The 25,949-nt window shown below is 45.1% G+C and overlaps 1 protein-coding gene across 1 annotated transcript in view; it reads right to left on the bottom strand.

Annotated features, from left to right (window-relative positions):
- The window catches only part of Ppfibp2 (PPFIA binding protein 2), a 165,516-nt gene that overhangs the window by 21,599 nt on the left and 117,968 nt on the right, over nucleotides 1–25,949 (bottom strand). Inside the window, 9 exon segments of the mRNA XM_052762533.1 lie at nucleotides 383–524; nucleotides 4,522–4,563; nucleotides 5,332–5,389; nucleotides 6,091–6,158; nucleotides 7,978–8,081; nucleotides 9,475–9,550; nucleotides 10,550–10,611; nucleotides 13,550–13,661; nucleotides 20,679–20,771. Of these exon segments, the coding sequence (XP_052618493.1) occupies nucleotides 383–524; nucleotides 4,522–4,563; nucleotides 5,332–5,389; nucleotides 6,091–6,158; nucleotides 7,978–8,081; nucleotides 9,475–9,550; nucleotides 10,550–10,611; nucleotides 13,550–13,661; nucleotides 20,679–20,771 (757 nt within the window).

Genomic DNA, 25,949 nt, shown 5'->3' on the forward strand with positions numbered 1-25,949 from the left:
GAAATACTCTAACTTGGGAGCCTGTACAGTGTCAGCCTAGTGGTAACATGGGCTATATCAAAGGCAGACATGGGAGAGAGAAGACCAGGATGACAGATGAAGGAAGCAGGGCATGAAGAGTAAATGGAGATGTCTAAGAGGGAGAGAAAAAAAGGCAATGGTAGGGAGGACAGGCAGGGGTTCGAGGAAGAATGGATGGAAAGGAGAATGGAGGGACAATAACTTGGGTAGCAGCTTATCCAGACAGGGACTCTTGAAAAGTGGAGCCACTTTGGGACACAACTTGTCTGGGAACAAGCCTCACCATTCCTAATTGTGAGCTGCAGTTATCGCTACAGTGACTGTAAGTGCTAAGGACACCAACCAGGGGCTGGACACTTACTCAGCCTCAGCAGGCTGCTCCCTGAAGAGTCAGGCTGGGAGGAGGCAGTGGGAGGAGACTTGGCAGCTTCTCCATTGGGTGTGGCTGCTGAGAGCTTCCCAGGTAATGTAGGGTACTTCTGCTCCACCAGGAAAGAGCTGTCCTATTGGAAAGAGAGATGCCAGACTAACCGTTAGACTTTGGCTCAAACCAGTAGGAAATCTGTGTGTGCATAAACCCTTTCTGCAAGTGTCACTTTTCATTTAGCTTGTCTCAAAGATTTTTCCAAGGTCATTTCTCCTAGTCTAGCAGAAAGGTAAAGATCTACCCACACAGTGAGACAGAGATAGCATCAAAGCCAAATCCAAAGAGTCCTGTGCCATTTGTCCCATGTTAGAAGTTTAGTGAATTCATAGTTATGAATTCTCCCTGGGTCTTCAAAAACACAAGCCACAGTTTGCTGATGGGAGAAGAGAGCAGTCTGGTCCAGGTTTCCCCTGCTCTCCCCGTATTTGCTTTCCTGTGGTCAGGAAGGAGAGGCTTTTGCTAAGTAAGACCCTTAGTCACACCAGACCAAGGCAGATCTCTACAAGGGCACAGCCATGAGCACAGATTATACTGACCATGACTGATGGAAGGCCATGCTATAGCAGTGATATGAGAGTCTAAATCTGAAATAGTAGCAGGAAAAGTCTGTGTTATGATAATGGTTCTTTTGTCCAGTATCATAATAAGACAAAGCAAGAACCTAAGCATACATTGGGGGGAGCCTGGAGGCTACAATCCAACCCAGTTCCATTAGGAACTTAGAATCATCCTCTTTGAGGTACCACTTTGGTGCAACAAGCCCTATAGTTGGATCCTGGCTAAAAAGAAACCCCAAAGAAGTAGGGCCAATTTAAAGAGAAAGACTAGCACTTATTCTGTCAAGAAGTATATAAAGATCACTAATGCCACGAACTTGAGAAAAAACATGTAGAATGCATTGCAAGTGTGAGAACAAAGAGAAAGTGAGATGACATCACTGAGAGACTCAACTATGGATCACTTGATTACACCTAGAAGAAAAGCAATATGAGAGGTGGAACCAATTTTAAAACTGGCAAGTCAGAATGGGACTGGATGACTGCCAAGACCAAGATGCCTTTTGAAGCTTCGTTCACTGAAAGTCAAGTGAGCAGTACATTTCAGCAGATATTCAGTTTGCTTCCGTGTCCTAGCAGCTGTTTGAAAAATCAGTTCATTTGCTGCATATTGACAAGAGCCTCCACGAACGAGCTTAAGAAATGAGAAATATGGAGAGAGGAGGCAAGAAGATTGTTAAAGAAATCTGGTCCATGAGTCGCCATGGTCAGAACCTCCAGAGATGAAGAGCATGACATCTTCAAGCTTGTGATGACCCGCAGGGCAGAGAGGTCAGGCATGATCAGACATGTGGACCAGCCCCAGCAGTCTTCCCAGTGCGAGCTCATCCACTGCCTCACTCTCACCTGAGGCACTATCAAAAACAACACCAACTCCCAGGCTCCTCCCTGGCCCTGTGAATCAGCCCCTCTGAAAACGCACCCACTTCAGGATTCTGTATTTTTAACAAGCGTCTTGGATTATTCTGATACTCAGTCAGATTCAGACCATGGGAAGGGAGTAGTCAAAACAGAATTGTGGGCTGGAGAGATGGCTCTGCAGGCAAAGGCACTAGCTGCACAAGCCCAATGACCCAAGTTCAGTTCCTGAAACCCACATACGGAGCCAGATGTGGTGGCACGCATCTGTATCCCAGCAGTTTTGTGATGAGATGTGAGGCAGAGACAGGAGACCCTCCCAGAAACTTGAAGGTCAGCTAGCCTGCAGTGAGGAGGCAACAACAGAAACAAGAGAGCTCCTGCTTCAGCGAAGGAGAAGGTAAAAACCTCGGATGCATGCAGACACAATAAAATGTTGCTTTTGTTTTGGTTATAAGTTTAGAGAATCAAAGAATCTGACACCAAGTTCCATCTTCCATACGAAATACAAATGGGGAAGGACTTTCAATATGGTTTTTGGTTGTGTCACCTAAGACCCTAATATAGGTCCAGGACAGCAGAAAGCCCCCGACCATGACCACCCAGAGAGTACGCTGAAGAGCTGAGGTACACCCAAGGATGAGTGAGGCTCCAGCCTCATAAGGAACAGAGGACAATGGAATGGGCTCTCCGAGCTCTGCTTCAGTCAAGATACAAAGCTGAGGGAATGACTCATTGTTGAAGAAAGAGGTGCCATGGTAAGGCCCGATAGGAAGGAGACAGGAACGTCTGACCCCAGTCCTGTTTCCTGTCTTCAAGTATAAGCCCAGCAGTGGAGAGCCAAGGAGCAGAGCAGAACCTATCACCCACCTGCTTTAAATCAGAACAAAGGTTGGCCTGCCAGCATGGAGAGGGCTAAGCTTTGGATCAGAGTGACTCAGGGAAGGCCCTTTCGTTTTAACCTCACAAACCCTCTGTTTGGTCATTTCTAACAGGATAATAGCAATTCCTCTCTTAGGGAATCTGAAAATAACAATACGCACAGAGCCCAGCCAACAGCTTTTAGCAGACAAACAGAAGCATAGAAACTTAACAGGCCAGGTCCAAAGGGGCCAGCAATCAAGAACAGACTCTAGATCCAGAAAAGCACACCACAGGCTGCATCTAGAATATCATGCCTATCTGTCCCAGGGCACAACTGAAAGAATCCAATGAGAAATGAGTGCTTTCAAGTCTGCTGATCCACATACACACTCACCCACATTGGAGAAGACGATGTACAGCTCTGAGAAGAAAGTACTTACTTACAGAGGGCTGGAGGACTCAATTCTAGAGTGTTGGGAATGGGAAGGACTGACTCAGGAGACAAGGCTAGCAGTCAGAATGCAAGGGTGACTGGGACATAAGGAACACTCCGGCATAAAAAGCTTGAGTTTAAGGCCAGGGACCACAGTAAGGAGATGCTGTGGAAAAACTACTGTACTTGTGGAATGGTGCTGGGTGTGTGTGGAGGGAAGAGGTGGCATGTTGAACTAAGTGAAGTTTCTTAAGATTGTAATTATGATCAAAGGTGTGGGAGAGCTAGTTTCAACCTGGAATATGCACTCTTTGTAAGTACTCCCACATCACTCATCTTCCACAGTAAGCAACTTGATGTCTTAAAGCATGAATGATGAACCAGCAGCATCCCCAAAGAAGTAAGTGGCCACTTACATCTGTTATTTAGAGATAACTGTGAATGACTTTTCTGAAGCTGAGGCTGGAAGAGTGATGGTTAGGCCCCAGAGCTTTGCCAAGGGGCCACAAAACACAAGGGACTGTGTGTCTAAAGCATTAGGACAGAAAAGCAGCCAGGAGACATTTGCTCAACAATCTCCATGGCCCGAGGAATGGCTGACTAACCAAAGCACTGACTGTCTTAAGCACAGAAGTGAAAAGAAGCCTTTTACCGAGATATGAAGGTACAGATGAGGTCTTTCTTCCACAAAGAGTTAGAAGAGCAGAAATGCTCCATTCTGCCATAGTGGTGTGAAAGTATAAAGAGCCCTCTCAAGGCACATATAGTGAAGCCTCATGTCTCCTTTGGAAGGTAGAGAAGTCTGAAGGGCAATGCACAGTACATCCCCCTTACAATGCTATAGATGGTGGTTGGGTGGGGCTGACACTAATTATAGGAAGCTTCAGTTTACCATGGGCTCAGTATTGGTCTACCAGCCTAGAACTGTAATCACCTGCCACAGCAGCAATCTAGGAGAAAATGGGTTTAACGGAGTTTTTATAACGTAACTTGTTCACTGAAGGCAGACTGAGTGCACACCTGTGTTTTTAACCGTGGCATCTCAGACAGAAGAGGAGTGTTGCCAACATTCTTCTGTGTAGAAGGTTACACCTTCTATATAGTAATTAAGCCTAGACTTCTTCAGAGATTAGTTTCTCTAAGCCTACAAAGCAGAGGTGATCATGGTAAATGATACACCACAGATAATGGCAGAGAAAGTGATTTATGCATATGGACTACACAACAACGGAATTTTCCCTTTCCTCACTCCTTAATTCTTACAGTTAACTTATTTTAAGGCTACAAAAGCTGTACCTTGTTAAAATACTCTAGCAAACGTTACAACCAAGGATAGGCAATAAAGATATAAATGAATGTACCTTGGGCTCTCCCACCAGGGACAGCTGGTTCCCATCGACACACTATGGAGTGACAAGAAGGATTCGAACATGAGGAGAAAAAGAAAGCTGTGTTAGTCACCATCAGCAGCTCAGAATCACCTGACTGTTTACATCTGATGCACTGAGATGTAAGTACACTGCCCCATCCTTCATGTTAGAGGATCACTACTCACAGCAGGAAACAAGCCACTGTCTAGCCAGTGAACAGATATCCTGGGCAGTTGCCAGAAGTCTGACCAATGAAGCAAGAGGCATATGGCTGGGGATTGGCTCCTGCCAACTCCAACTTCTGTGGCTCTCCACCATGTCACTCTGATGGAGATCGGAGGGCAGTATGAAGCATGGCTCATCAGAGGCTTGTTCAGGGCAGGACTCGGTGCTTAGTCATTGCTAAGCTCAAAGCCTTCCATTGTTCCCTCCAACACTGGGCCCAGTCACATGGTCAAGTCCATTCTTACACAGGGGGCCACAAAGCCCTTCTCAGATCTTTCCAGACATTTTTAAAGCTACCTCTCTAATGTTCTTGATTATCCCAGGCTGTGTTCCTGAAATTACCCCCTTTACCTATGTTACGCCTTCATTCGGAACCCCTGCAGAGATCCCAGAACATTGGGGAGATGAGGCCAGAATCCTATGATCTTCTCTGGTTTGATGTGGTATATGGCTCAGACCTTGTTGTTCCTGCTCCCATGTTCCCCAAAACCTGCTTGTGCCCACCTGCACATCCCAGCACTGTGCTGGGCCTAAAGGAGTAACTCAGTACTTGACACAGTCAGTTAATGAGCTGACCTTATCCCCAGATTCACGTCTCAAGTCTTCCAGACTACAGGAGAGTTTCTTCTGAGCCCTGGATAAACACAGAAAAAAGAACTCATAGTGACCATGGTGACACTCATAGTCACTTGGTGACACTCATGCACCGGGCATGTCAGATGCTTAACCAGAAGCCTGTCTTAGGCTTGGAGTAGGTAACCCCTGTGTAAGATAAGACCTTGGGGAAAGCCTGGCCCAACAGTGAGTGGTACTGATAATATAACTACTGGGTCTCCCAAGGGAATCCCAATCTCAGTGTCTGCAAACTCAAGTGGAGGGAAAATGATGGTACTGGCTTGTCTTTAAATCTAAGTGATCTGGGCAGGAAGCTGCAGGCACCCCCCTTGAGAGGAGGCAAGCACACCAGCCAGCCACAGCTTGAAGCATTGCCTAGGATCCTCCAGCCCTCCATTCCGGCTCTACCTGCCCTGAGTAGTCAGCTCAGGAGACTCATGTCTTCACAGGGGCTATTCTGTTGAGGATATCCAATGCATAGTAAAGGGACAATGCTACAAGTGGTCACAGAGGAAATGGAGGGATGACAGCCAACGACATGCCCTGACTAGGTCTTCTCTCAATGTCAGTGACTCAGCCTATGGGAGAGAAATCCCCTCAGTAGCCACGAGAGGTTGGCTTGACCCTGTGCCCAGAACCCTGTGGCTATGCTCACCACACCTGCCCAGTCACCATCAACCTTCTGATCCCCAAGAAGAGAAAGATGTTCAGTTCTCCTACCTAGTCTCCAGTGATTTCTGTGGCAAAGGAGGTGGCCCTGGGGAGGGAGAGCTGCATCGTGGTGATACCTGTTTCACAAACAGAAGAGCAGCAATGGAAGGCAGTTACCATTTAGGAACCAAACTTTCCCCTTGATGACTCCTCTGAGAAAAATATTTCTGTTCCTGGCTACAGCCATGGTAGGTGCACTCATATGGATATTTTGCTCTTTCAAGAAATCCTTATCAGGGATCAAAGAATACACCAAGCTCTGAGAGACACTAGGCATGTCAAGCCCCCAGGGTTAAATCACCCTTTATCCCTAAGCTTTAGACCTTAGACATAAGTCCAGGTCCCAGCAGCAGACTCTCAAAATTTGGGGGCTGTCATTGCCTCTGTCCTTTCATAGCTTATCTCTTACCTTCTTTCATTCAGTGGGTCACTACCCCACACAACCTAAAACACCCCTGTTTGGCTTAAGTGAGCCAGAGTCAAATTCTGTGACTCTCACTAAGAGGACTCTAGCGACACGGTCACTCAGCAAATGTCCACACCATCTGTTGCCTGCCAATCCTATTGTAGGAATGAAGCATAATCCACACCGGGAGGCAGATTAATAAGCAAGGATAAAGGAACTTGGCTACCTGCTGTGGCACTGACCCCAATGACATAACATGGGAAGGGGAGGAAGAAACTTCCCTCTCCATGGGTAGACTGTGACATGGCTTCAGAGGGGAGAACACTGGGGTTGAACGTTGAGAAGAGCAGGGGTTCGTTAGGAAGGTAAGAAAGAAAACATCATCTCAGGGTGAGTCTGAGACAATGAGGATGATAGGACACAGTTCAGTCTTCACTGGTGCACTGACCACAGAACCCTGTCTTTTCCCTCAAGCCCCAGGTCTTTCTGGCTTTCTCTAGGAAAATTTCTAACATCATAGCACAGGTATTAAAAACTGGAGCTTGCTGGTCAGACAGATCTGGGTTCAAGTCCCGTTCTGCTACCTACCTACAGTGTGACTTAGAGAATATTACTCAACCCCTCTGAAACTCAGCCTCATTGTAGTAAAATAAGAGCCCATGTTGGATGTCATGAGAATTGCGCCATGCACACTGCTCATAGCAACAACCACTAGACAAACTGAACAAGTCCTGATTACTGCTCAGATACAACTACCAGCAACAAAATGTACTTTTACTGAGTCGATAATGGGGTGGGGGTGTCACTAGAGGACATTTGATCCTTCTTTAAAGAAATGATTAAGCTGAACTGTGAAACAATCATTTTCAGTTTGATCTTTCTAGAGTTCGTGAATCTTTTAGTCCTGGTGCAACCCCTCCTCTCCTCTCCAGGCCTCCGTCTACAAACTCGTTTGTTTATCTGTGTTTAACCAAGTTCTAGAGAGTGATACAGTAGGGTCATATTCTAAAGCAAGGAGAAGAAAATCCATGTGCCGGTTAGAGGGGCTGACACAGGCATGTGCGAGGCAGGAATGCACTGCCATGGAAGGCGCCCGTGTCTCTTTATGGTCAAGACAGATTCACTCATTCATCAAATATGTTGAAGTCCACTGGGAGTAAGTCATGACAGCAAGCTCTGGAGAAGCCTTCGTAAATAAAAAACAAAACAAAACACTACCCTTGTTCTGTGCTACATGCCAGAGAGGAAAGATAAACAGAAAGCCAATTAAAGAGGAAAATTCTTGCCCTCCAGAGTCCCAGTGGCCCCCATGCTTTCCCTAGCCAGAGCTTAGGCCTTGTTCCCCGAACCTTCTTGCCAGAGCTTGAGGACCATTTCCTGGCCTGAACTATTCATCAGTTAAGATGCCTGATGACAGGCGGCTGTCACATGCCTCTCTAGGTCAAGGCAAGTTCCCCTTGAACCCCACACTGTGGGAGGAAGTATGGTACCTCTTGTTTCACTACTTCCTCAGGGTTTTTATTTGTGGTGTTCCATTTTCTAAAGCTTCCCTCCATTTCATCTTCATTGATTGAGAGGGTTCTCTCCGAAGGCCCTGGAAATAGTAAAGCAATGTTGATAAATCACCACTGTGAGACTTTCTCAGAAACTCATACCACAAAACCTTCATGGTGTTTGTTCTTCATTAACAAATACTAAGGAGGATTGCTTCAGCTTGGGGGTTTCACTTCATCCTGTCTCAAAAAGCAAAAGTACTAAGACACATGTAAAGTGCTATGGTTTGAGTATGGGATGTCCCTGTTTGGTTCTCAGATGGCACTGCCGTTTTGAGAGTCTGTGATGCCTTTCAGAGGTAGAGTTTCATTGGAGGACATGGACTGCTGAGCTGTATGGTGGTCCTTGGGAGTTACTGCTCTGCCCATTCCTGTCCAATCTTTCCACTTCCTGGCCCATCAGAATACGAGGAGTCCCTACATACTCCTGCTGATATGGCACACTGTGTCTTTAAACTGTGAGCCAAAATAAATTCTTCCTCTCTTAGCTAGCTTCTTGTTGGGTATTTGATCAGACCAAAAAAGTAATTACTACATAAAGAGACATTAACACTGTGATTGGGAAAATTCTTCAGGACGCAATCAAGGGCTACCATGAAGGTCACTTTAAGGTCAAAATTCAGCCTTGGAACAGAGGTAAGCCACTTCTTGCTTCCAATTTTCTTATTTCTTGGTCAAGGGCAATCAGGTCCTATGAGGTATTTGGCCCAAGATCACAAAGAATTAGAGAAAAGAGGCTGAGGCGTTTGTGTGGGGCTTGGCAGATTCCTTGGGCAGGAACCAGTCAGTTCCGATCCCAGTAAAGACAAGGTTTGTTTCCAGGGTCAGTAGCTCCGCCAGAATCAGATCCCCTTCAAACAACCCTCCTGTGCAAAGTAACTGCTTCTGCAGGATCCGCAATGGGAGCCATCTCTACTGCATGAGGCACATGAGCACACTGTACTAATACGAATATACACGCTGCTTGTATGCTGCCCTGGTCTGCATGGCAAACATGAAATACATGACTTTCTATGGCAACCTGGGCACCTGGAAACTCATGGAAGTCCCCAAGGTGTCTTCTCCATCTGTAGGGAACTTCAGATCCTGTAAGAAAGTCACAGGCACTGAGGCCCATGAGAGCTCTGACTGACTCAGTGTGATTTCTGTCACTGTCTCTAAGGTGGATCCTAAGAAGACAGATTGGAGTCCCTCTACTGGGGAGGATTCCCAAGAGCTAAGCCTAAATGCTATATTTTCTTAGGCAGTCCCTATAAGTTTCATTTGATGAAATTTCCAGAAATCACCTCTGCATCATCCAAGAGTCTACACACAGATCCACTCTCTAGTATATCTCCAATCAGGAGACAGAGGATCTGACAGCAGAATTTCTCCTGCCTCTGATACAGTAGATGAAATATCTTTAAGGGGAAATGGGGTTCCTCCTCCTCTTACCCTGAGTTGCCATCACAATCTCCTTCACCCTTAGGTACTGGTTCAATAGCCCTGTAAGCTCCTCTATCCGACGGTCCTGTCATGGTATAAGAGCAGATCAAGATTAACACCACCACCAGTCCCTAGTTAACTTCATTTGGAACACAATGAAGAAAATCCCATAGAAGACCCCTGAGGACCCCCAAAAGAGAAAGTCAGGGCCCAGCTGGGCCTAGTGGTCTGCCACACAGGCATCTATAGACACCCATGGCACTATGTGAAGGTGGGGATCAGCAGTCACTGACATACCCTTGAAGAGGTCCACATGCTGGCAGAAGTACAATTCTCTGCCTCCGACTCTCTGAAATCAGCCTGCATGAAGAATGCCTCTGATTCCTGTGTCACTCTCTGTAGCTACACACGTAAGACATATCCCAATCTCCTCACCTGTCCCTTGGTAGTCTGAAGTACTTTACACAACAGGGCATATCACAAGAAAGGACCATTCTTTCAAGGCTACAGTCTGGGGACTTAGGTCACACAGATCCTGGACTATATGGGTAGCTCTGCTCTCCACCTGTGCAAAATTATCCAAGCATTCTGAGTCTCTTTCTTTAGCTGAGAATGTGGGGTTGTGACTCCCAGAGACACTATTTACACTAGCTAAGTGTTTCTCTATGTAAGTATGAGGTTACTATATGATTATGCAGGAATCTGATATGAAGAATGTAAGATAGCAGGATAAACTGATGCACTGCATGCTGCTAAGTGTCTCTATGATAGAGGAGTAAATTGCACACACAGGGGCTGTTGCTGAGTTTTGCTAAGAGTTGTGACATTAGTGAGGATAGGGGTATTTTTCAGCACACCACCATGAACAGGCAGGGCTCTAAGCTGCCTTTGGGAGATTCAGTTTAGGTAAAGTTCTCAGGCATATAAACAAGTATTAAAGTTGAGTCTCTTGTAAAAAGCTGTTATCTTAACATATCTTGCCAATGATGGCATGCTATTGTCCAATAGAGCAGAGACCAGAAGGGACCAAATCAGTTAGAGGTGCCTGCAAGGAAAGGACAAGGTGTCACAGTGACTGTCTCACCTTATCCTCATTGGCAACCAGCAGTGTTTCCATCCCCATCTTCAGACGGTGGATTTCTTGGTCTAAAAGAATTGAGGTATAGAAGGAATTATTTGTACAAATTGCTGACAGCTACTGCCATATGCTGATGACCCTCAGGTTCAAACATAAAGATTGACAAGTGAATGTGGCTCCTTTTTATTTGTTGAAAGAACCTGGGATGGGGTCTTGTACAGTGAGTCTCATTAGACATTTGTTGGATACATTTGTGAATAACCTAGTGTTTTGTCTTCTCTTTCTAGATAGGTATCCAGGGGCAAAATAAAAATAGCATTTACTCAAAAGTGACAGCGAGGAATCAAAAACATTTCATAAACAGCATCTCCTAAGAATATAAATATTCATATCTTTATAAGCATATGCTGAGGCTCCTGACTAGTTTGGGGAAAGACCATGTAGTCAGACGAACTAGAAGCAGAGGAAATTTTCATAAAAGAAAACTCAAAACAATTTATGGACGATAAATGGACACTGGGCATTAGTCTAAGGTTTGGTAGTTGGTTAAATTTAAAATTGTAAAATCTGACTAAAGAAATGTTTACATATGGGCATGGAGTTATGGGCCTATAATCATAACCATTCATGGCAGAGGTAGAAGATCCAAGGTCTGAACCCTGTCTGGGAAACTTATGAAGACCCTGGTTGAAAATGAAAAGCTTTTTTTTTTTCTTTTAAAAAAAGGCTAGAGGTATGGTCTAGTGGCAGAGTAACAGGTCTTCTATACATGAGGCCTTGGGCTCAGTCCAAAACCAAAAGGGAAAAAAATGAAGGGGGAAGGGACAGCAAGATGGCTCCATGAGTAAATGCGGTTGCCATTGAGCCTGATAACCTGAGTTTGAGCCTCAAGATCTACATGTTGGAGAGAACTGACTCTCACATATTATCCTCTAATATTCACACATATAATGTGGCATGTGTGCACACACATACACACACAAAAAATAAACAAACATAATAAAAACATCAAAAACAAAAGAAATACCTATTTAGATTTAATAATAAATACACAAAGCAAATGTTATGGTTAACAGGGAGCAATGCCACTTCATCACAAATATACAAGGGCTCTGTGTTGGCCCACGGTAGAAAAACAATGGCTTTCTCCAAGTTTAGACTCAATGGGGACAAGCCTGACTTATTCCCAAACAGGTCTGAAGAGTAAGAGTAAAAGCCAATGCCTGAAGAAGAAAGGCCATTTTCAAGATTCTTAGAGGTTTTGGAATTGGCATGGACCTGGATATGCTAGAAAAAAAAACTTGTGCTTAATTCTAAAATGAGATAAGCAACAAGAAGAAATGTTGAGTAAGAACAGTACAAGAAGCAAGGGATCCTAAGTACAGATATCCTGTTTCCTCTGTGATAGTTAATGAGAAATAGCATTAGGGTATGTGTGGACTTTGTGTAAAGAGTTACTGGAGCTCATTCTCAGAGCAAGTGGAGTCTTAGGCTTCTGGTACCAACATCAGTTCTGCCACTCAGTTTTCGGGGAGCGGGGGGGGGGGGGGGACGTGGCATGAGGGTAGGGTAGGAGGGAAATTTCATATAAAGACTGTTAAAGCTGGATGCACGGGTCAGAACCCAACCTGACTGGGCATAAATGATAGCGTAAGTATGGGAAGATTCCTGTGAAAGGATGGGAAGGGATAAGCCTGATGGTCACCAGCATCTTTTTTAAGCTCAGTCACTATTACAAGGCTATAGAATGTTCTCACTCCAGCTGGAGACCCAAGCCAGGTAATGCTGAGGCCAGGATAAGGCTAGACAGTGGCAGCAGCCAAAGGACTGACCTTGCTCAGCATCCAGGTGGCAAGTAGGGGAGCTGGGATGTGTGTGTGTGATCTTTCTGTATCCTTGGAGAATTGCCACAAACATACTATGTATGTTAAGAAGAATATTTGAGGGTTTCTTCTGTTTTTAATCGATAAAATTTGAACTCCCCATGGAACATCCAGTATCCATTTCACTTACTCAATGACTCAGTTTTAGGGTGGGCCAAATACTGTGCTATGTTCTAAAGTGTTTTTAAACAAAGACAAAAATCCTTATCTCAAGACCTCCCAAAATACAGCACTGCTAAATTATAGCATGAGCTATGTTGGGAACTGTAGTGGGTAGCCATTCCAGCTTTGATCTGGAAGTTCCAACCCCCATTGAGGCTTCAGTAACTGTCACACCTACAAGGCGGAACCAAGAGAGGGCCCTGAAGACCCGAGATCCGGATGCTCCGCCTTCTCTTGGTTCCTGGACCCTGGACACTAGAGGTAGACCGAGCAGAGTTCTCCAGAGAACACCTCCGGACTGTGCTACATCTTCCCCAGACCCTGCAACCTACCTATCCCTTCATTTGTAAGTTACGCTACTAAATAAACCTCCCTTTTAACTACGTGGAGTGGCCTTAATAATCTCACCAATAGGGAACAGAGGCTGCTAAACTCAAGAATAACAAGACCAGAGTCACCCACTTGAGGTTGGGTGGCCAGGAAGAGCTTCCTGGGAAATATTTAAGTAGAGCTCTAAGGATGGCAAGGAACTGACTTTCTTTTGTAACCTCAGGGCCTTGTACAAATGTCAGGCGGGATGAAATGCTAAGCCTCCTCTTTGGTGGTAACACTGAAGCAAGACCTTTTAATTCAATGAAGTCAGATGGTTTTTAGGGGAAAAAAGCTCCAAAGGGGGCTGCCTGGAGCTGCACAGAGCTTCAGTCAACACTGTGAGAAAAGCCTTCAGAGCTAAGTGTTCTAGATAAGGGAGAGGCATGACAATGATACCATATCAGAGCTCAGTTTCACAGGCAAGCACGCATATACACATAAGCACATGCTCACACACACAAATGCATGTATGTGTATATTAGCACACTTACATATGCAAGCACACACAGTCATCCACAGATACATGTCCACTTATAAGAGTGGGCCAAGAGCCAAAAATAATGTGTTCTGTCACAGTCAATTTAGTTACCTCGCTCTGCATGGTCACTGTGGAGAGCTGCACTCCGAGAGAGTTGACTGTGAAGACGCTCAATTTCTGCATCTTTTAGGGCCACCTGTTCTTGCAGCTGGGCTACCTCAGCCTGAGGAAGCAAGAGAGAATCCCTTCCAGGTCAAAAAGACTACTACTAGCTCATAACAAAGCACCTTACGTCATAGCTTGGAGCCTATCGGGCCCCAAGAGGCAGGAGAAGTGAAGGATAGAGGGAAGGAGTGAGAGTGTAACTCCCCTCCCCATTAGGTGGAATCCCGTAAAACAATTTTACTCACCTACCTACCATCACCTTACTCTGTCTCCTCATTCCCTTATCTGACCAAGCTCTTTCTCTTCACTACTCTGTAAAACCCAGGTAAAACTGAGGCCAGGGAGCTGGGACTGCATAGTTGGATCGTTGATTTTGCATGTGGTCTTTCCTCTCCCAAGGTACACATACTCATTTAGATATGCCATTGTAACAATTATATGTAACTCCGTCTTTCCACACACTTGGAAATAGAGTGGAAGTCAAATAACTACTGCTGATTTTGAGGTGAGCCAAGAGTTCCCTCCTTAGATACTCTCTTTTTCTGCAGTCAGTGCTTCTGGCCAACCTCCAAACACAGTTGCATGTTTGCCCATGTGTACACATACAAGCTTTAGAATGTGCTCAGTATGTATACTTTTTTTTAAGGGAAAGCACATAAGCACACTGCACACAAATCCACACATACACACACACTGGCATTGGCAATGGGCAGTTCCTACATCTACACTATGCCTAAAATTACAATTCACACACAGCACTATGCATGGTTACCCATGCTTTCTAGACTCTTTAGAAATTCAGAGCTCTTTCTGTCTCACTCCAAGAGGCTCTCTGGAGCCAAACAAATCTAGAATCTCTCATGTCCCAGTTGGATGACCTTGGGCAAGTAATTGTACCTTTCCTAGTCTTAGCTCAATAGTGCTCACTTCATGGCCTGTAGAAGATTACATAATATAACTTATGAGTGACTAGGTCTAATACTTATCACCTATTAAAGACCTAGTAAACGCTACAATCATAGTAACACTTCTTTTCCATCCTGTTCCTTCCCTTAAGAAAAAGCTCCATTCTGAACATAAAACCAAGAAAGGGGTTAGAATTGAGCTTTGAGTAGAACACACAGCAAATGCATCTACCCTGCCCATGGCCTGCCATGTAGGAACCTAATTATATTCCAACTCTGGTTGTCAGAGTATGATGGGGGGTGGGGAGAGAGACAAGTCAATCACTGGACAACAGCCAAGAATCAAATGAGCACTGGTCCTACTGGCGACTCTTCTGCCTGCCAGGTCTTGGTCAGACTGAGTACCCACCCTGCAACCACTGTTCTCATTACTTACAAATCTCATGTAGTCCCATAAGAACCCATGGGAGAAAGCAAATTCCTGAAAATACTGGGAGAAAACAGGAGCAGTACATGACTCCAAATGAAATCAGCCAATGACTGACTGTCCAGGCAAGGATGCTGTCTTAGTTACCATTCCATTACTGTGAAGAGACACTACGATCAAGACAACTCATAAAAGAAAGCATTTAATTGAGGGCTTGCTTACAGTTTCAGAGGGTTAATCCATTATCATCATGGCAGGAAGCAGACAGGCATGGTGCTGGAGCAGTAGCTGAGAGCTTTACATCATGATCCACAAGCAGTAGGCAGAACAGGAAAGAGACTGGGCCTTGCATGAGTTTTTGAAAACTTAAAGCCTATCCCCAGTGACACACCTCCTCCAACAAGGCCACACTTCCTAATCCTTCCCTAAACAGTCTGGCAACTAGGGACTAGACATTCAAATATATGAGCCTATGGGGGCCATTCTCATTCAAACTACAATAGATGCCAACCTGAGACTATGTGTTCCAATGCAGAATGCCACCCACCCAGCCTACTGCTCCAATGGTGCTTCACACACCTCAGTCTCCATGCTTCATCACAGGACATCATCAGTCAGCCTGCTGCTCCAACACATAGTTTCACTTACTCACCTAGTCTGCCCACGTGCAGAACTCCACCCTCTGGGCCTGCTGCTCCAATAGAGAGGTCCAGCACTCCAGGCTGCATGCTAGTATTTTAATAGGATGAATGAAGGCCACTCTTATGAGACTCAACCCTTTTCAATGGTTCTGAATAAACCTTCCCTTACATCCTCTAAACAGAACAGAGATGTAAAGGAAAGACAGGAGATGAAAGGTCAGATTTCTTTCCTGTAAAGCTTGCTATGGAGCCTGGTCCCTCCACTCTGGGCCCTTCATAGAATTAAGAGAGCCAAGTTTGGCTATCCCATCCAGCTTACTGAGATGGGCAGCCACGAACCATCATTTGGGGTCCACATGTCCATTGGCTTATGGATAATGGTGCCAATGGTTTCTGACAACTCTAGCCTTAGGATTCTCAATTCAAATGCACTGCATTTCCACGAGGGTCAGGATATTCTTTGGAGATAATCTCTCAGCTTTTCTTGCATAGTTTCTTGCCTATGGCTCTTTACTGTGGGCAGAATAGTCTGTTAGAAATCCAATGTTGATGCTTATCTGTTGGTCTCACAGAAGACTTCAGTGAAGTGGGCCTACTGAGACAGAGTGCAGCACCTGGCACTCAGTGGTCTCTTCTCTAGACTGGTCTCTGTATGAGGCCACTGACAAACTATGGATCCTGTCTTAGTTACTTTTCTATTTCTGTGGCAAGACACCATGACCAAGGCAACTTATAGAAGAAAGAGTTTATTTGAGACTTGCAGTTCCAAAGGCTGACTCTGAAGAGACACTAGCCCACCAGATCATGTGGCTCTGGCAGGCCTTGCCCTTCTCCTCCATTCCCTCTGCCTCGCTACAAACCGTTAGATTACATTCCTAAAGCTAGCCACCAAGGTCTATTCCCTTATTTGACCACTTCTTCCTCCTGAGGCTGACAACCAAAGTCCAGCAATCAGAAACACCTTTTGGCTCACCTAATTAACATGCCCAACTAAAATTCAACACCTCATCCTAACATGGGGTTCCCCCTTTACCTCTATAAACCACCATTCGCCCATGTGCTTCGTCTGTCTCCTCTCTATCCAGAGGCGGTCCTTCATCCCTCCAGGACATATATCCCTGCCCCTTTCCCTTGTCCCTTTCCCCTTCTCCGTTGTCCTCTATTGCCTTTACCACCGCACCCTAGTCCATTCTAACACAGCCCTCCCCTTTTTCTCTTAAGAATGACACCTGCATGGTCATATGCTGCTGTTTTTCTGCCTGAGTCAGAAAGCAGTCATTTAATTTTTCTTTGCTGCTTAATAAAGAATCTCTCTGTAAAAAGAGGTGTTTAGGTGTGGTTTGCACCTGATCTGGGGTCTGGAAGAGAGCCCCTGCTGTGCAGAAGTCCCTTCAGACTTCATAGTGATGATGGTAGGGTGCATGGGAGCAGACAGGCAGGCACAGCACTGAAGCAGTGGCTGAGAGCTTATATCGTCTCCATAAGAATGGGGTAAAGAGAGAGAACTAGGAATGGCATGGGCTTTTGGAACCTTAAAGCCCACCCCCAATGACACATCTCTTCCAACCAGGCCACACTTTCTAATCCTTCCCAAACAGTTCTACCAACTGGGACAAAGTATTCAAAATATTAGCCTATGCACAGACCTGACAGACCAAGTGACTTGCCTTGACCTTTACTCTGGAGCGGCCACAAAACAAGGAAAAAATACAGGTTGTCTGATATCCTTAGAAGGTTATCTGATCCACAGGTAGATGGGAAGCCCTATCCAGAACCATGAAAGCAATGGCTATCTCAGTCATAAAAACCAGCACTCTGTTGCCAGAGGTCCAAAACAATCAGAAGCCTGGCAGTGAGGCAGAGATGGGTACTCTGGATACCCTCAGGGCAAGGAAGGATATTCTGCATCCTTACAGGGCTGTGTCTTACTAAACTCAAGGAACAAACTCTATTGCTGATTGCACTGCAGATGAGCCACCTTCAGGGTCTGAGGAGGCTTATACAAAAAACTGAGCAGCGTACAAACACAGGGAGCATTTCAGGCGGAGAAGCAGCCACTACAGGAAGAGATGGGAAGCACAGAAGCAGGAGACCCAGACCTGAACCCCACCCTTGCCACTTGAAGTCCCGTGGTCCTTACCAGCAAATCAGCATCAAATACACCCACTGCGTTATTGTCTGACTTAAGAGGAAAGTGTGCAAAGGGCTGGGTGGGTTCTGGCAGGGGGTGTTCCACACCTGGTAATCATTAAAGACTCCCCAGCCGGCATCTCACAGGTCCACATGCCAAGGCAGAGAGCTCGGGTGAATTAAAAGGAAAAGGTTTTCTTGGTTTTATAACAAAGGGTGGTGTGTGCAACTTCAAAGGTTTCACCGGGGCTGGACTTGCAGGAGTGAGTGCCGTGGTGGAAAGTTTTGAGCTCCTGGAAAAACAAGGCTTTTAGAATTGGTGACACCAAAGCGTGGCACACACAGGCTGTCTGTGCTCAGACAACAGCCGGTGGCCAGGCTAGGCCTGACTGGCAGTGAGTGTGGGAAGGGCTATTCAATCTCTCTAGGCCTCCATTTTATCACCTGTGAAATGGCTAAGTGTGGGGTTTTTTATATTTGTACATGAGAATATGATTATATAAATACTAACATCATGTTCAGTATTTTTCTTTTATTAACTTAAATCATAAATTTTTAAATGGGAAAGAGCACAATATACATTATAAGTTGTCAGAACCAGAAACTGAGGAAGACATGGAGGGTAGGGGGAGAGAAATGAGAAGGGAGGGAAAAGAGGAGGGAGGACCATAGAAAAATATACCTGGAAGGAAGGAAATATGGTAGTAGTGGCTGGGTGATCTGGGTGGTTTTTATTTTCTTTCTTTTAAAAAAAAATTTTTTTAATTGTTTCATATGTATGGGTGTTACGTTTGCATTGTGTATTTATGTACCACACGCAGGTAGTGATAGCAGAAGCCAGAGGAGCGTTTTGTATCGCCTAGAACTAAAGTTACAGATGGTAAGAGTCACTATGTGGGTTCTGGTAATTGAACCTGAGTATTCTGGACAAGCAGCTGGTGCTCTTAACTGTTGAGCCATCTCTCCAGCCTCTTTATTTTTGAGACAGAGTCTCACTATGTAGCTCTGGATGGCCTGGAACTTACTCTGTAGACCAGGCTGGTTTCAAATTCACAGAGATCTGCCTGCCTCTGCCTCCTGAGTGCTGAGATTAAAGGTGTGTACCACCACACACAGCTCTCCTTTAATTTCTATTTTATGGTTTGAAATATTTTTACAATGAGCATTACTTTTAACAACAATTAACTTTAGGAAAAGCAAAGATACAGACAAACTCACAATAATTCTAAACAAAGGTTGTGTGTGTGTGTGTGTGTGTGTGTGTGTGTGTGTGTGTGTAAAAGAGTGCATGTGCACATGTTTGTGTGTAGACTAGAGGGCAGGTTTGGGTGTTCCTCAGGAGATGTCACCTTCTTTGAAAGAATACCCCACTAGGATCTGAGGCTCACCAATTAGACTAGGCTGGCTAGCCAGTGACCCCCAAGGATGGGGTCACAGTTATGAGAGTCACCACACCTGACTTTTTACGTGGTACTAGAGACTGATTTTGGGTCCTCAGGCTTGCTTCACAAGCATTTTGTTGACCAAACTGAACCATTTTCTCCACCCTCAAAAGTATTGTTTTTAAATCTCGAACACCAACTGAACACTAAAATGCCCACATGCATCACCGGGTGTCACCTGTGGATGGTTCTACGGGACATAGAGAAAAGCAGATGCATTTTTTCTTAAGGGGCAGGGTGGTTAAAGAGTTTCCTTTTTCCTCCTAATGCCCACATGCAGCCCTTTTTTTATTGAATCATACTCTCTGTCCCTTCCCAGAGGACACAGTACAATTATGTGATACAGGCACATAATGTATAGTGAGCAAATCAGGGTGATATGAATGCCCGTCTGCTCCAACAGTCATTTCTGTGAGTTGAGAGTTTTTATGCTCTTCTATTCATTTTGAAATGTATAATATATTTTTCAAACAACAGATTCCTAGGCTGGCAAGACGAATCAGCACGTAAATGCTCTTGCCACCTATATTTAACAATCCAAGAGAACTCACTCCCCAAGTCATCCTGACCTCCACAGGTAGCCAAACCACATGCATGCTCACTCCCTCTCTCCTGCCTCCCCACAGTAAAAATAGCGTAATTATGTTTTAATGTGATTTTTCCTAATGTTCACTTGATAACTAATTTGGCATTTTAAAGATATAATATGCAAGCAAAAATAACTAAATCAATTTTTTGTGTTTGTTTCTTTTTGCTGTTGCTATTCTTTCCTAAGACAGAAGCATGCTATGTAGGCCAGGCTGGCCAGGAACCCACTATGTAGTCCAAGATAGCCTCAAACTCCAAGTGATCCTCCTGATCCCCCGAGTGCTAGGATGACAAGTACCACCGTATCCAGGTAACCCACTACTTTTAACCCCTGCAGTTCAACTAGGAAGAACTAAACAAGAAAGAGAAAAAATTATCACTAAAGAATTCATTCTTGGTGTCCTTTACACAGTAAGCTCCCCAATTCAGTAAAATGCTTTGACTGGAAAAATAAACCAAAGGCTTTATCATTTTAGGAATGCATTCATTTCTAAAACTAAAGCACGATTATGATGATGATGATGATGATGATGATGATGACCATGACAATTTTTTTTAGAAAACTGACTGCTGAGTTTCAGATGATGTCCCCAACAAAACACTATTATTCGCCCTCCCTCATTCTGTTAGGATTTGTCACCTGCAGCTATCACTTATCTGATAGCCCACTCACTCACTCACCTAGGAACCTTCTTGGTTAAGCAGCAAGGGGCAGCAGGATGCTGCCAGAGGAAGAAGACATGGCTGGGGTACCTCAGCAGCTCTCACTTCAGGTTGCCAGGCTCTTAGGGGAGCCTTTCTACATCAGATCTGCCTGCTAGGGTGTGGGGACCACTGTGTGGGGTTGGTTTGCATTTCCACACTTCTTGCTGTAGGGAACACTGAGAGTAAACCCCTCCTATCAGAGCCCCCCCACCTCCGGTGCCTCATACTGCCTTTTACCTTAGTGGCCTTCAGCTCCCACTCATACTGGTTCCGTTCATTCTCCAGCTCCTCCACTTTGATTTTGAGGTGCTTGAGCTCTTGCAGTAACTCCTGGAGAGAAGGAGAAGGACAGAGCTGTGACAGGTAAAGAGCATGACAGATAAAGACTCTAAACTGGATAAATCTCATGCAGGCTCCATGACTACAGCTTTGAACTTTAAACATGGTCCAGAAAATGCCATGCGGCCATTTAAAAATGAAAGCCAGGGAGTTCCAGACATGAGAGAGGAAATTGCTGTGGGTGTACATGTGTGTGTACATGTGCATTTGTGTGTTCATACATGTGTAGGCCAGAGGACAACCTTAGGTATATTCCTCAGCCATCATCTTTTTTTTTTTTAAGACCAGGTCTCTTAGCCCCAGGATCCACCTGTCTCTAACACACCCCCACCCCAAGTGGCAGGACTGCATGCGTTTGTGTGTGTGTGTGTGTGTGTGTGTGTGTGTGTGTGTGTGTGTGTGTGTGTATGTGTGTTTGTTTGTTTGAACATTGGTTATGGAGATGTAACTCAGATCCTCATGCTCATCATTTTACCCACTGAGCTACCTTCCCAGCCTAAAACTCAAAATTACCCTCTTGTTCTTAGGTTCTGTCGTTCCTTTCTCTGACACCTGAACCCCCATGTCCAGCTCACACACAGGTGTGTCACAAGCAGACAGGTCAAGTTTGCGAGTGGGAAGAGCAGAGATGCTGAGTGGAGACAACTTCTCTGGTGGTGCAGAGGGAGGAGCAGGAAGCAAGGAGCATCTCTCTGCACTGAGGGCGGGGGACCCACAGGAGGAAAGCGCCAATCCTCTGAGGCATCACAGCCAATAAGAGTCAGGAAATACATGCTAAGTGCCAAACCCAGATGCCAGTGTGAGTGCCCTGTTCAAACAAGGAGGTTAAGCAAGAAGAAACAGGGAAGGCATGCAGAGAGGTGTCAAGACAGGAGGCAGACGGTGAGACAGCCCCTTGTGGTGGAGCAGAGATTAGATGTTGGCATGTACTGAAGATGAGACTGGGGAGCTAAGGCGGGGTCCAGCTCTACAGATGAGGGTACTTAGGGTGACACTGTGTGGACAGGAAGTCAGTGAAGCTTCCTGAGTGGAAGCTTATAAGTACACATTTGTACTGGCTGCAAGTGGGACAGGAACTCAAGTTTGTATCTAGACCCCTGATTGAAAATTTCCTCAATAAAGGGGGCAACACTCAGCAATGTTATTTTTGTTGGCTTTTACCTTCCAAACACTGAAGATTACAACATGTACTACCAGTGCTCTGCCAACATTTTCTTGAACCAATATTCACTTAATGGACAATCATTTTGGGTAACAACTATTTACTATCAGAAGAAATGGCATAAAGATCATTAACTCCACTTGGGTCCAAGCTTTATCTATATGATATCCAAGATTATTATAATGTCTCATTTCCCTCCTAACATACCACCATGACTCTATTCTAGCAATGAGTCCTGGTAGCCTGAGTATCTTCAAATGGTTTATCCTTTGTGACCTTGGCCCTGTGTTAAACACTGACTGCTAAATATTCAGAGGAACAATGGCATTAGCACACTGATCTGAGCATGGCACTCCTATGCTCTCAAAGCTTCTAAACTTTAACTCATGACCAGCCTGTCCTGTCCCAGGTAAGCTCTAACATGTCACACTGGAGAAGTTTCAACTCCTCTTTCCAACTTACACCTCAATACACACAACACTCCCCTTCTAATTGGCCACCATGTAAACTCCTGCCTATCCTTCACCCTCCTCAGGCAAAGCTACCCAGATCTCCACATCACATTAGATCCCTCTGTAGGACTCTCTGGTGTTTCCCACAGATCTCCTATATGGTTTATCTGTAGGGTTGCTAAAGGCTAGTTCTGTTCTCTTCTGTAACGTCTGGGGAGTCTTTGTGAACCTCTTACCCAGCAGGTCCTGGCACATAGCTGTTGACAAATGAATACCTGATACTCAAGTCATTATTTAATTGGCTTAGGTGTCTTTGCATTCTGAGATAATCTACCATGAAGTAACACTGCTTCCACTTGAATCTTATAAGATGATTTATTAAAAATGACTTACAGCTGGGGTGATTATTCTTGATACCTGTTTAAAAAAAAAAAAAACCTTCTCCAAGCTAAGGTGACCATGCATTTGGTTTTCATCACTGGGCTTAGAGACCTTTGGTCACCTATTTGGGCTTGCTAGAGAATCAGAATCATTTTCTAGTAATGTTGTTGGCCCTGCCCAAGCTGTTCCAATGCCCAGCAGGTAGGAAAAGTCTTATCTGTTTTGCTCCTGTCTTAGTGGGGCTGCTCAGTTTGCTGTGAGAGACAACCATGCCCACAGCTGGTAGAATCAAGAAAGCACAGGCTACTGTTCTCTGGGTTCTTGTGACTTCTTTGGCATATGGCCCAAAAGGTCATAAACTCACTATACTGTGATTATTATGTGGGCATTATTTTTCCTGGAAATGCAGATGATGACTTAATTGTTCACAACAAATGAAAACCCCAATGCTTGGTTTATTCTCTGAGGTGGGGGTAGGGCTAAATGTCTCTAAACATGGATTTGAAAGGATTTTTTTCCATGATGCTGTTTGTCCACTCAGAGCCTGTGACAAACCTCCATCCTATTCCTGAAGATGGGGAATGTGGCCTTCTGAGGGCTATTCTCACCTGTTAAAAACCCTGCTTGATGAGGGTCCCAGAGCCTACCTCACATCAACAGAGGCTTGTATAAGCCCAAGTTCTACCCTGAAGTTACAGCATATCCATGCAAAGCCACTGCACACAGTTCTGGTTAGGAGAAACTTCAGCCTTCCACCAGTGAGATATCACACACACACACACACACACACACACACACACACACACACACACACACACACACACACACACACACATGCTCTGATATACTTAAGTGTAGTTCCTACAGGTGACCCCTCCCAAGGGGCACAGTCCTGGCTGCAGGGCTGTGGCTTGGCTTCATGGTCATCGGCCACCACCTCCTGGTCCCTAGTGAGTAACAGGCGCTCTTGAATCTGCCTGTGGATGTCCATCTGCAGCCTACACATCTGTTCCTGCAGCTCACTGATCACATTCAGAACTGACTGTGGGAAGGAAGAGAAAGGAGAGAAAAGCACTCAAAGTCAGTCACCTTCAGATGCAGACCTCCCTGGGAGAGGAGCTGAGAAGGAAAGAAAGTTTGAAGAGTGTGAGCACAATGGGGGAAGGGAGGGTGGCCCCTAGTCTAGTCCATGGCCAGGTCCCTCTTTGATGAAAAATATACATGTCATTTTTTTTTTTCCCCGAGGCCTGCTTCATCCTTGGATCTGTCTTGAAGTTTGACATCTCTTTCTGCATAATATTGGATGGCCATTCTTCTAAGTCAACAGCTGAGGTACAGAGTTTGGCAGATCCCTTCTTCCAAGCAGCAGCAGCAGCAGCAGCAGCAGCAGCAGCAGCAGCAGCGGTAGATGACACACAGCACAGGCACACTCCCTCCACACTTGCATCCATGCTACACTTGCCACACCCACCCACACATCCAAACATGTCAACACCTGCATATAGGTGAGCTCCACAGCACACACCATGTTTACGAATAATAATGCACCCCTGACTCTAATTCCATTCAGATGCTAATCCGGCTCATTTTAACATCCAGCCTATATTCCTCTATCTTGTCAAAAGATGTCCCAAGCAATGATTTTTTAGCACTACACTGGAGTGTGGGTGTTTCTGATCTATCAGGACAGAAATATTTCCAGCCACATTTTTTGAGGCTAGCCTAGGTTTCTCACAAACCTGGAACTCACTAATTAGGTAAGGCTGGCTGGCCAGTGAGCTCCGGGGATTCTCCTGCCTCAGTCTTCCCTTGGGATCACAACTGCATGCCACCACACTCAGCCTTTTTTTGTTGTTTGTAAATTCTGAGAATCAAATTCAGGCCCTCCTGATGGAGCGATCTCCCCAGCCTCAGATGTGACTCAGTCTTTTTTTAATATTAAAAAAAAAAAACTGTTATTGTGTGTTTGTATATGTATAGGAGTGAGCCAAGATGCACATATCAAAGCCAGCAGACAACTTAGAGGAGTTGGTTCTCTCCTTCCTCCTTGTGGCTGGGGTCCAGGGTTCAAAGGCAGATCCTCATGCTTAGTAGTGGGCAGCCTCACCCACTGACTCACCTCGCTGGCCTATGACTTCCTACTTTGTTTTCAAGGTTCTTACACCCCTCAGAGGCTTGGTTCTAACTTTATAGAACCCACCTAATCTTTTTCTGCCAGTTTTAAAATTACGAAGAGAATGTGTCATTTCCAGATCTCCTGAACTCCCTTCATTCCTGATTCCTTATACAGTGACAGACTTAAGCTCCGTGGTGCAGCACTTACCTAACAAGCGTATGCGCAAGGTCCAGGGTTAGCTCCCTAGCACACACAATAATTTTAAAAAATTTTAATATTAAAAAAAGATCGAGTCACACTGGGGCCAGGGAGATCGCTCCATCAGGAGGGCCTGAATTTGATTCTCAGAATTTACAAACAAAAAGAGGAAACAAACAACAAAAACCTCACTGGCAGTATGCAGTGTGGAGACTGAGGTCCCAATTCTTGGCACCTGTTACGAGCACTGCAAGAATCAAGCGCACTTTTTCTTTCCCCTTATTAAAAACATACCTTTCTTTTAAAAGGCTATTGTTCTCAGCATTGTCCTTTGTTTGGGGTTTGCCCTTCCTCATATGGTTCATACAGGTGCACTTTTGTCCTTAGTAATTGCCCTTTCCATCTGTTGTGCGGGTCCCTATGAAACCTAGTTTCCCTCAAGGCTGGCTACTCTAAGCCCTTCCCTCTTACTGATACTGCATCAGAGACGATGCAGTCAGAACTACCCTATTATGAAAGCATAAAAGCAGTTCAGGATGATTGAGTTCTCTTCTCTCGAGTTCCCAGCCTCTTCATCACTCAACTCTTCAGAGTACTCTGCCTATGCTTAGTTTTGTCCTCACTCCGATTCATGAGTTTCTGGCTCAAACAGTGACCACTCACTCTCATACTCCCACCGTTTGACTGTATTAGTTAGTCTCACCTTTGCATCAAAACTGAAACCAACTCACAGGTCCCCCAGTTTTTCTTCCCTAGTCTCTGAGTGAGAAAAGTGAGAAAAACAACTAAGCCTGTTTGATTCCTATCAGCTCGGGCTGTGGACTTTAGAGATCCAGACAGCTTCTGTTCCCTCCCCTCCA

This window comes from Peromyscus californicus, unplaced genomic scaffold (genome assembly GCF_007827085.1).
Source record: "Peromyscus californicus insignis strain IS unplaced genomic scaffold, ASM782708v3 Scaffold_4__1_contigs__length_199733344, whole genome shotgun sequence".
Taxonomy (NCBI): Eukaryota; Metazoa; Chordata; class Mammalia; order Rodentia; family Cricetidae; genus Peromyscus; species Peromyscus californicus.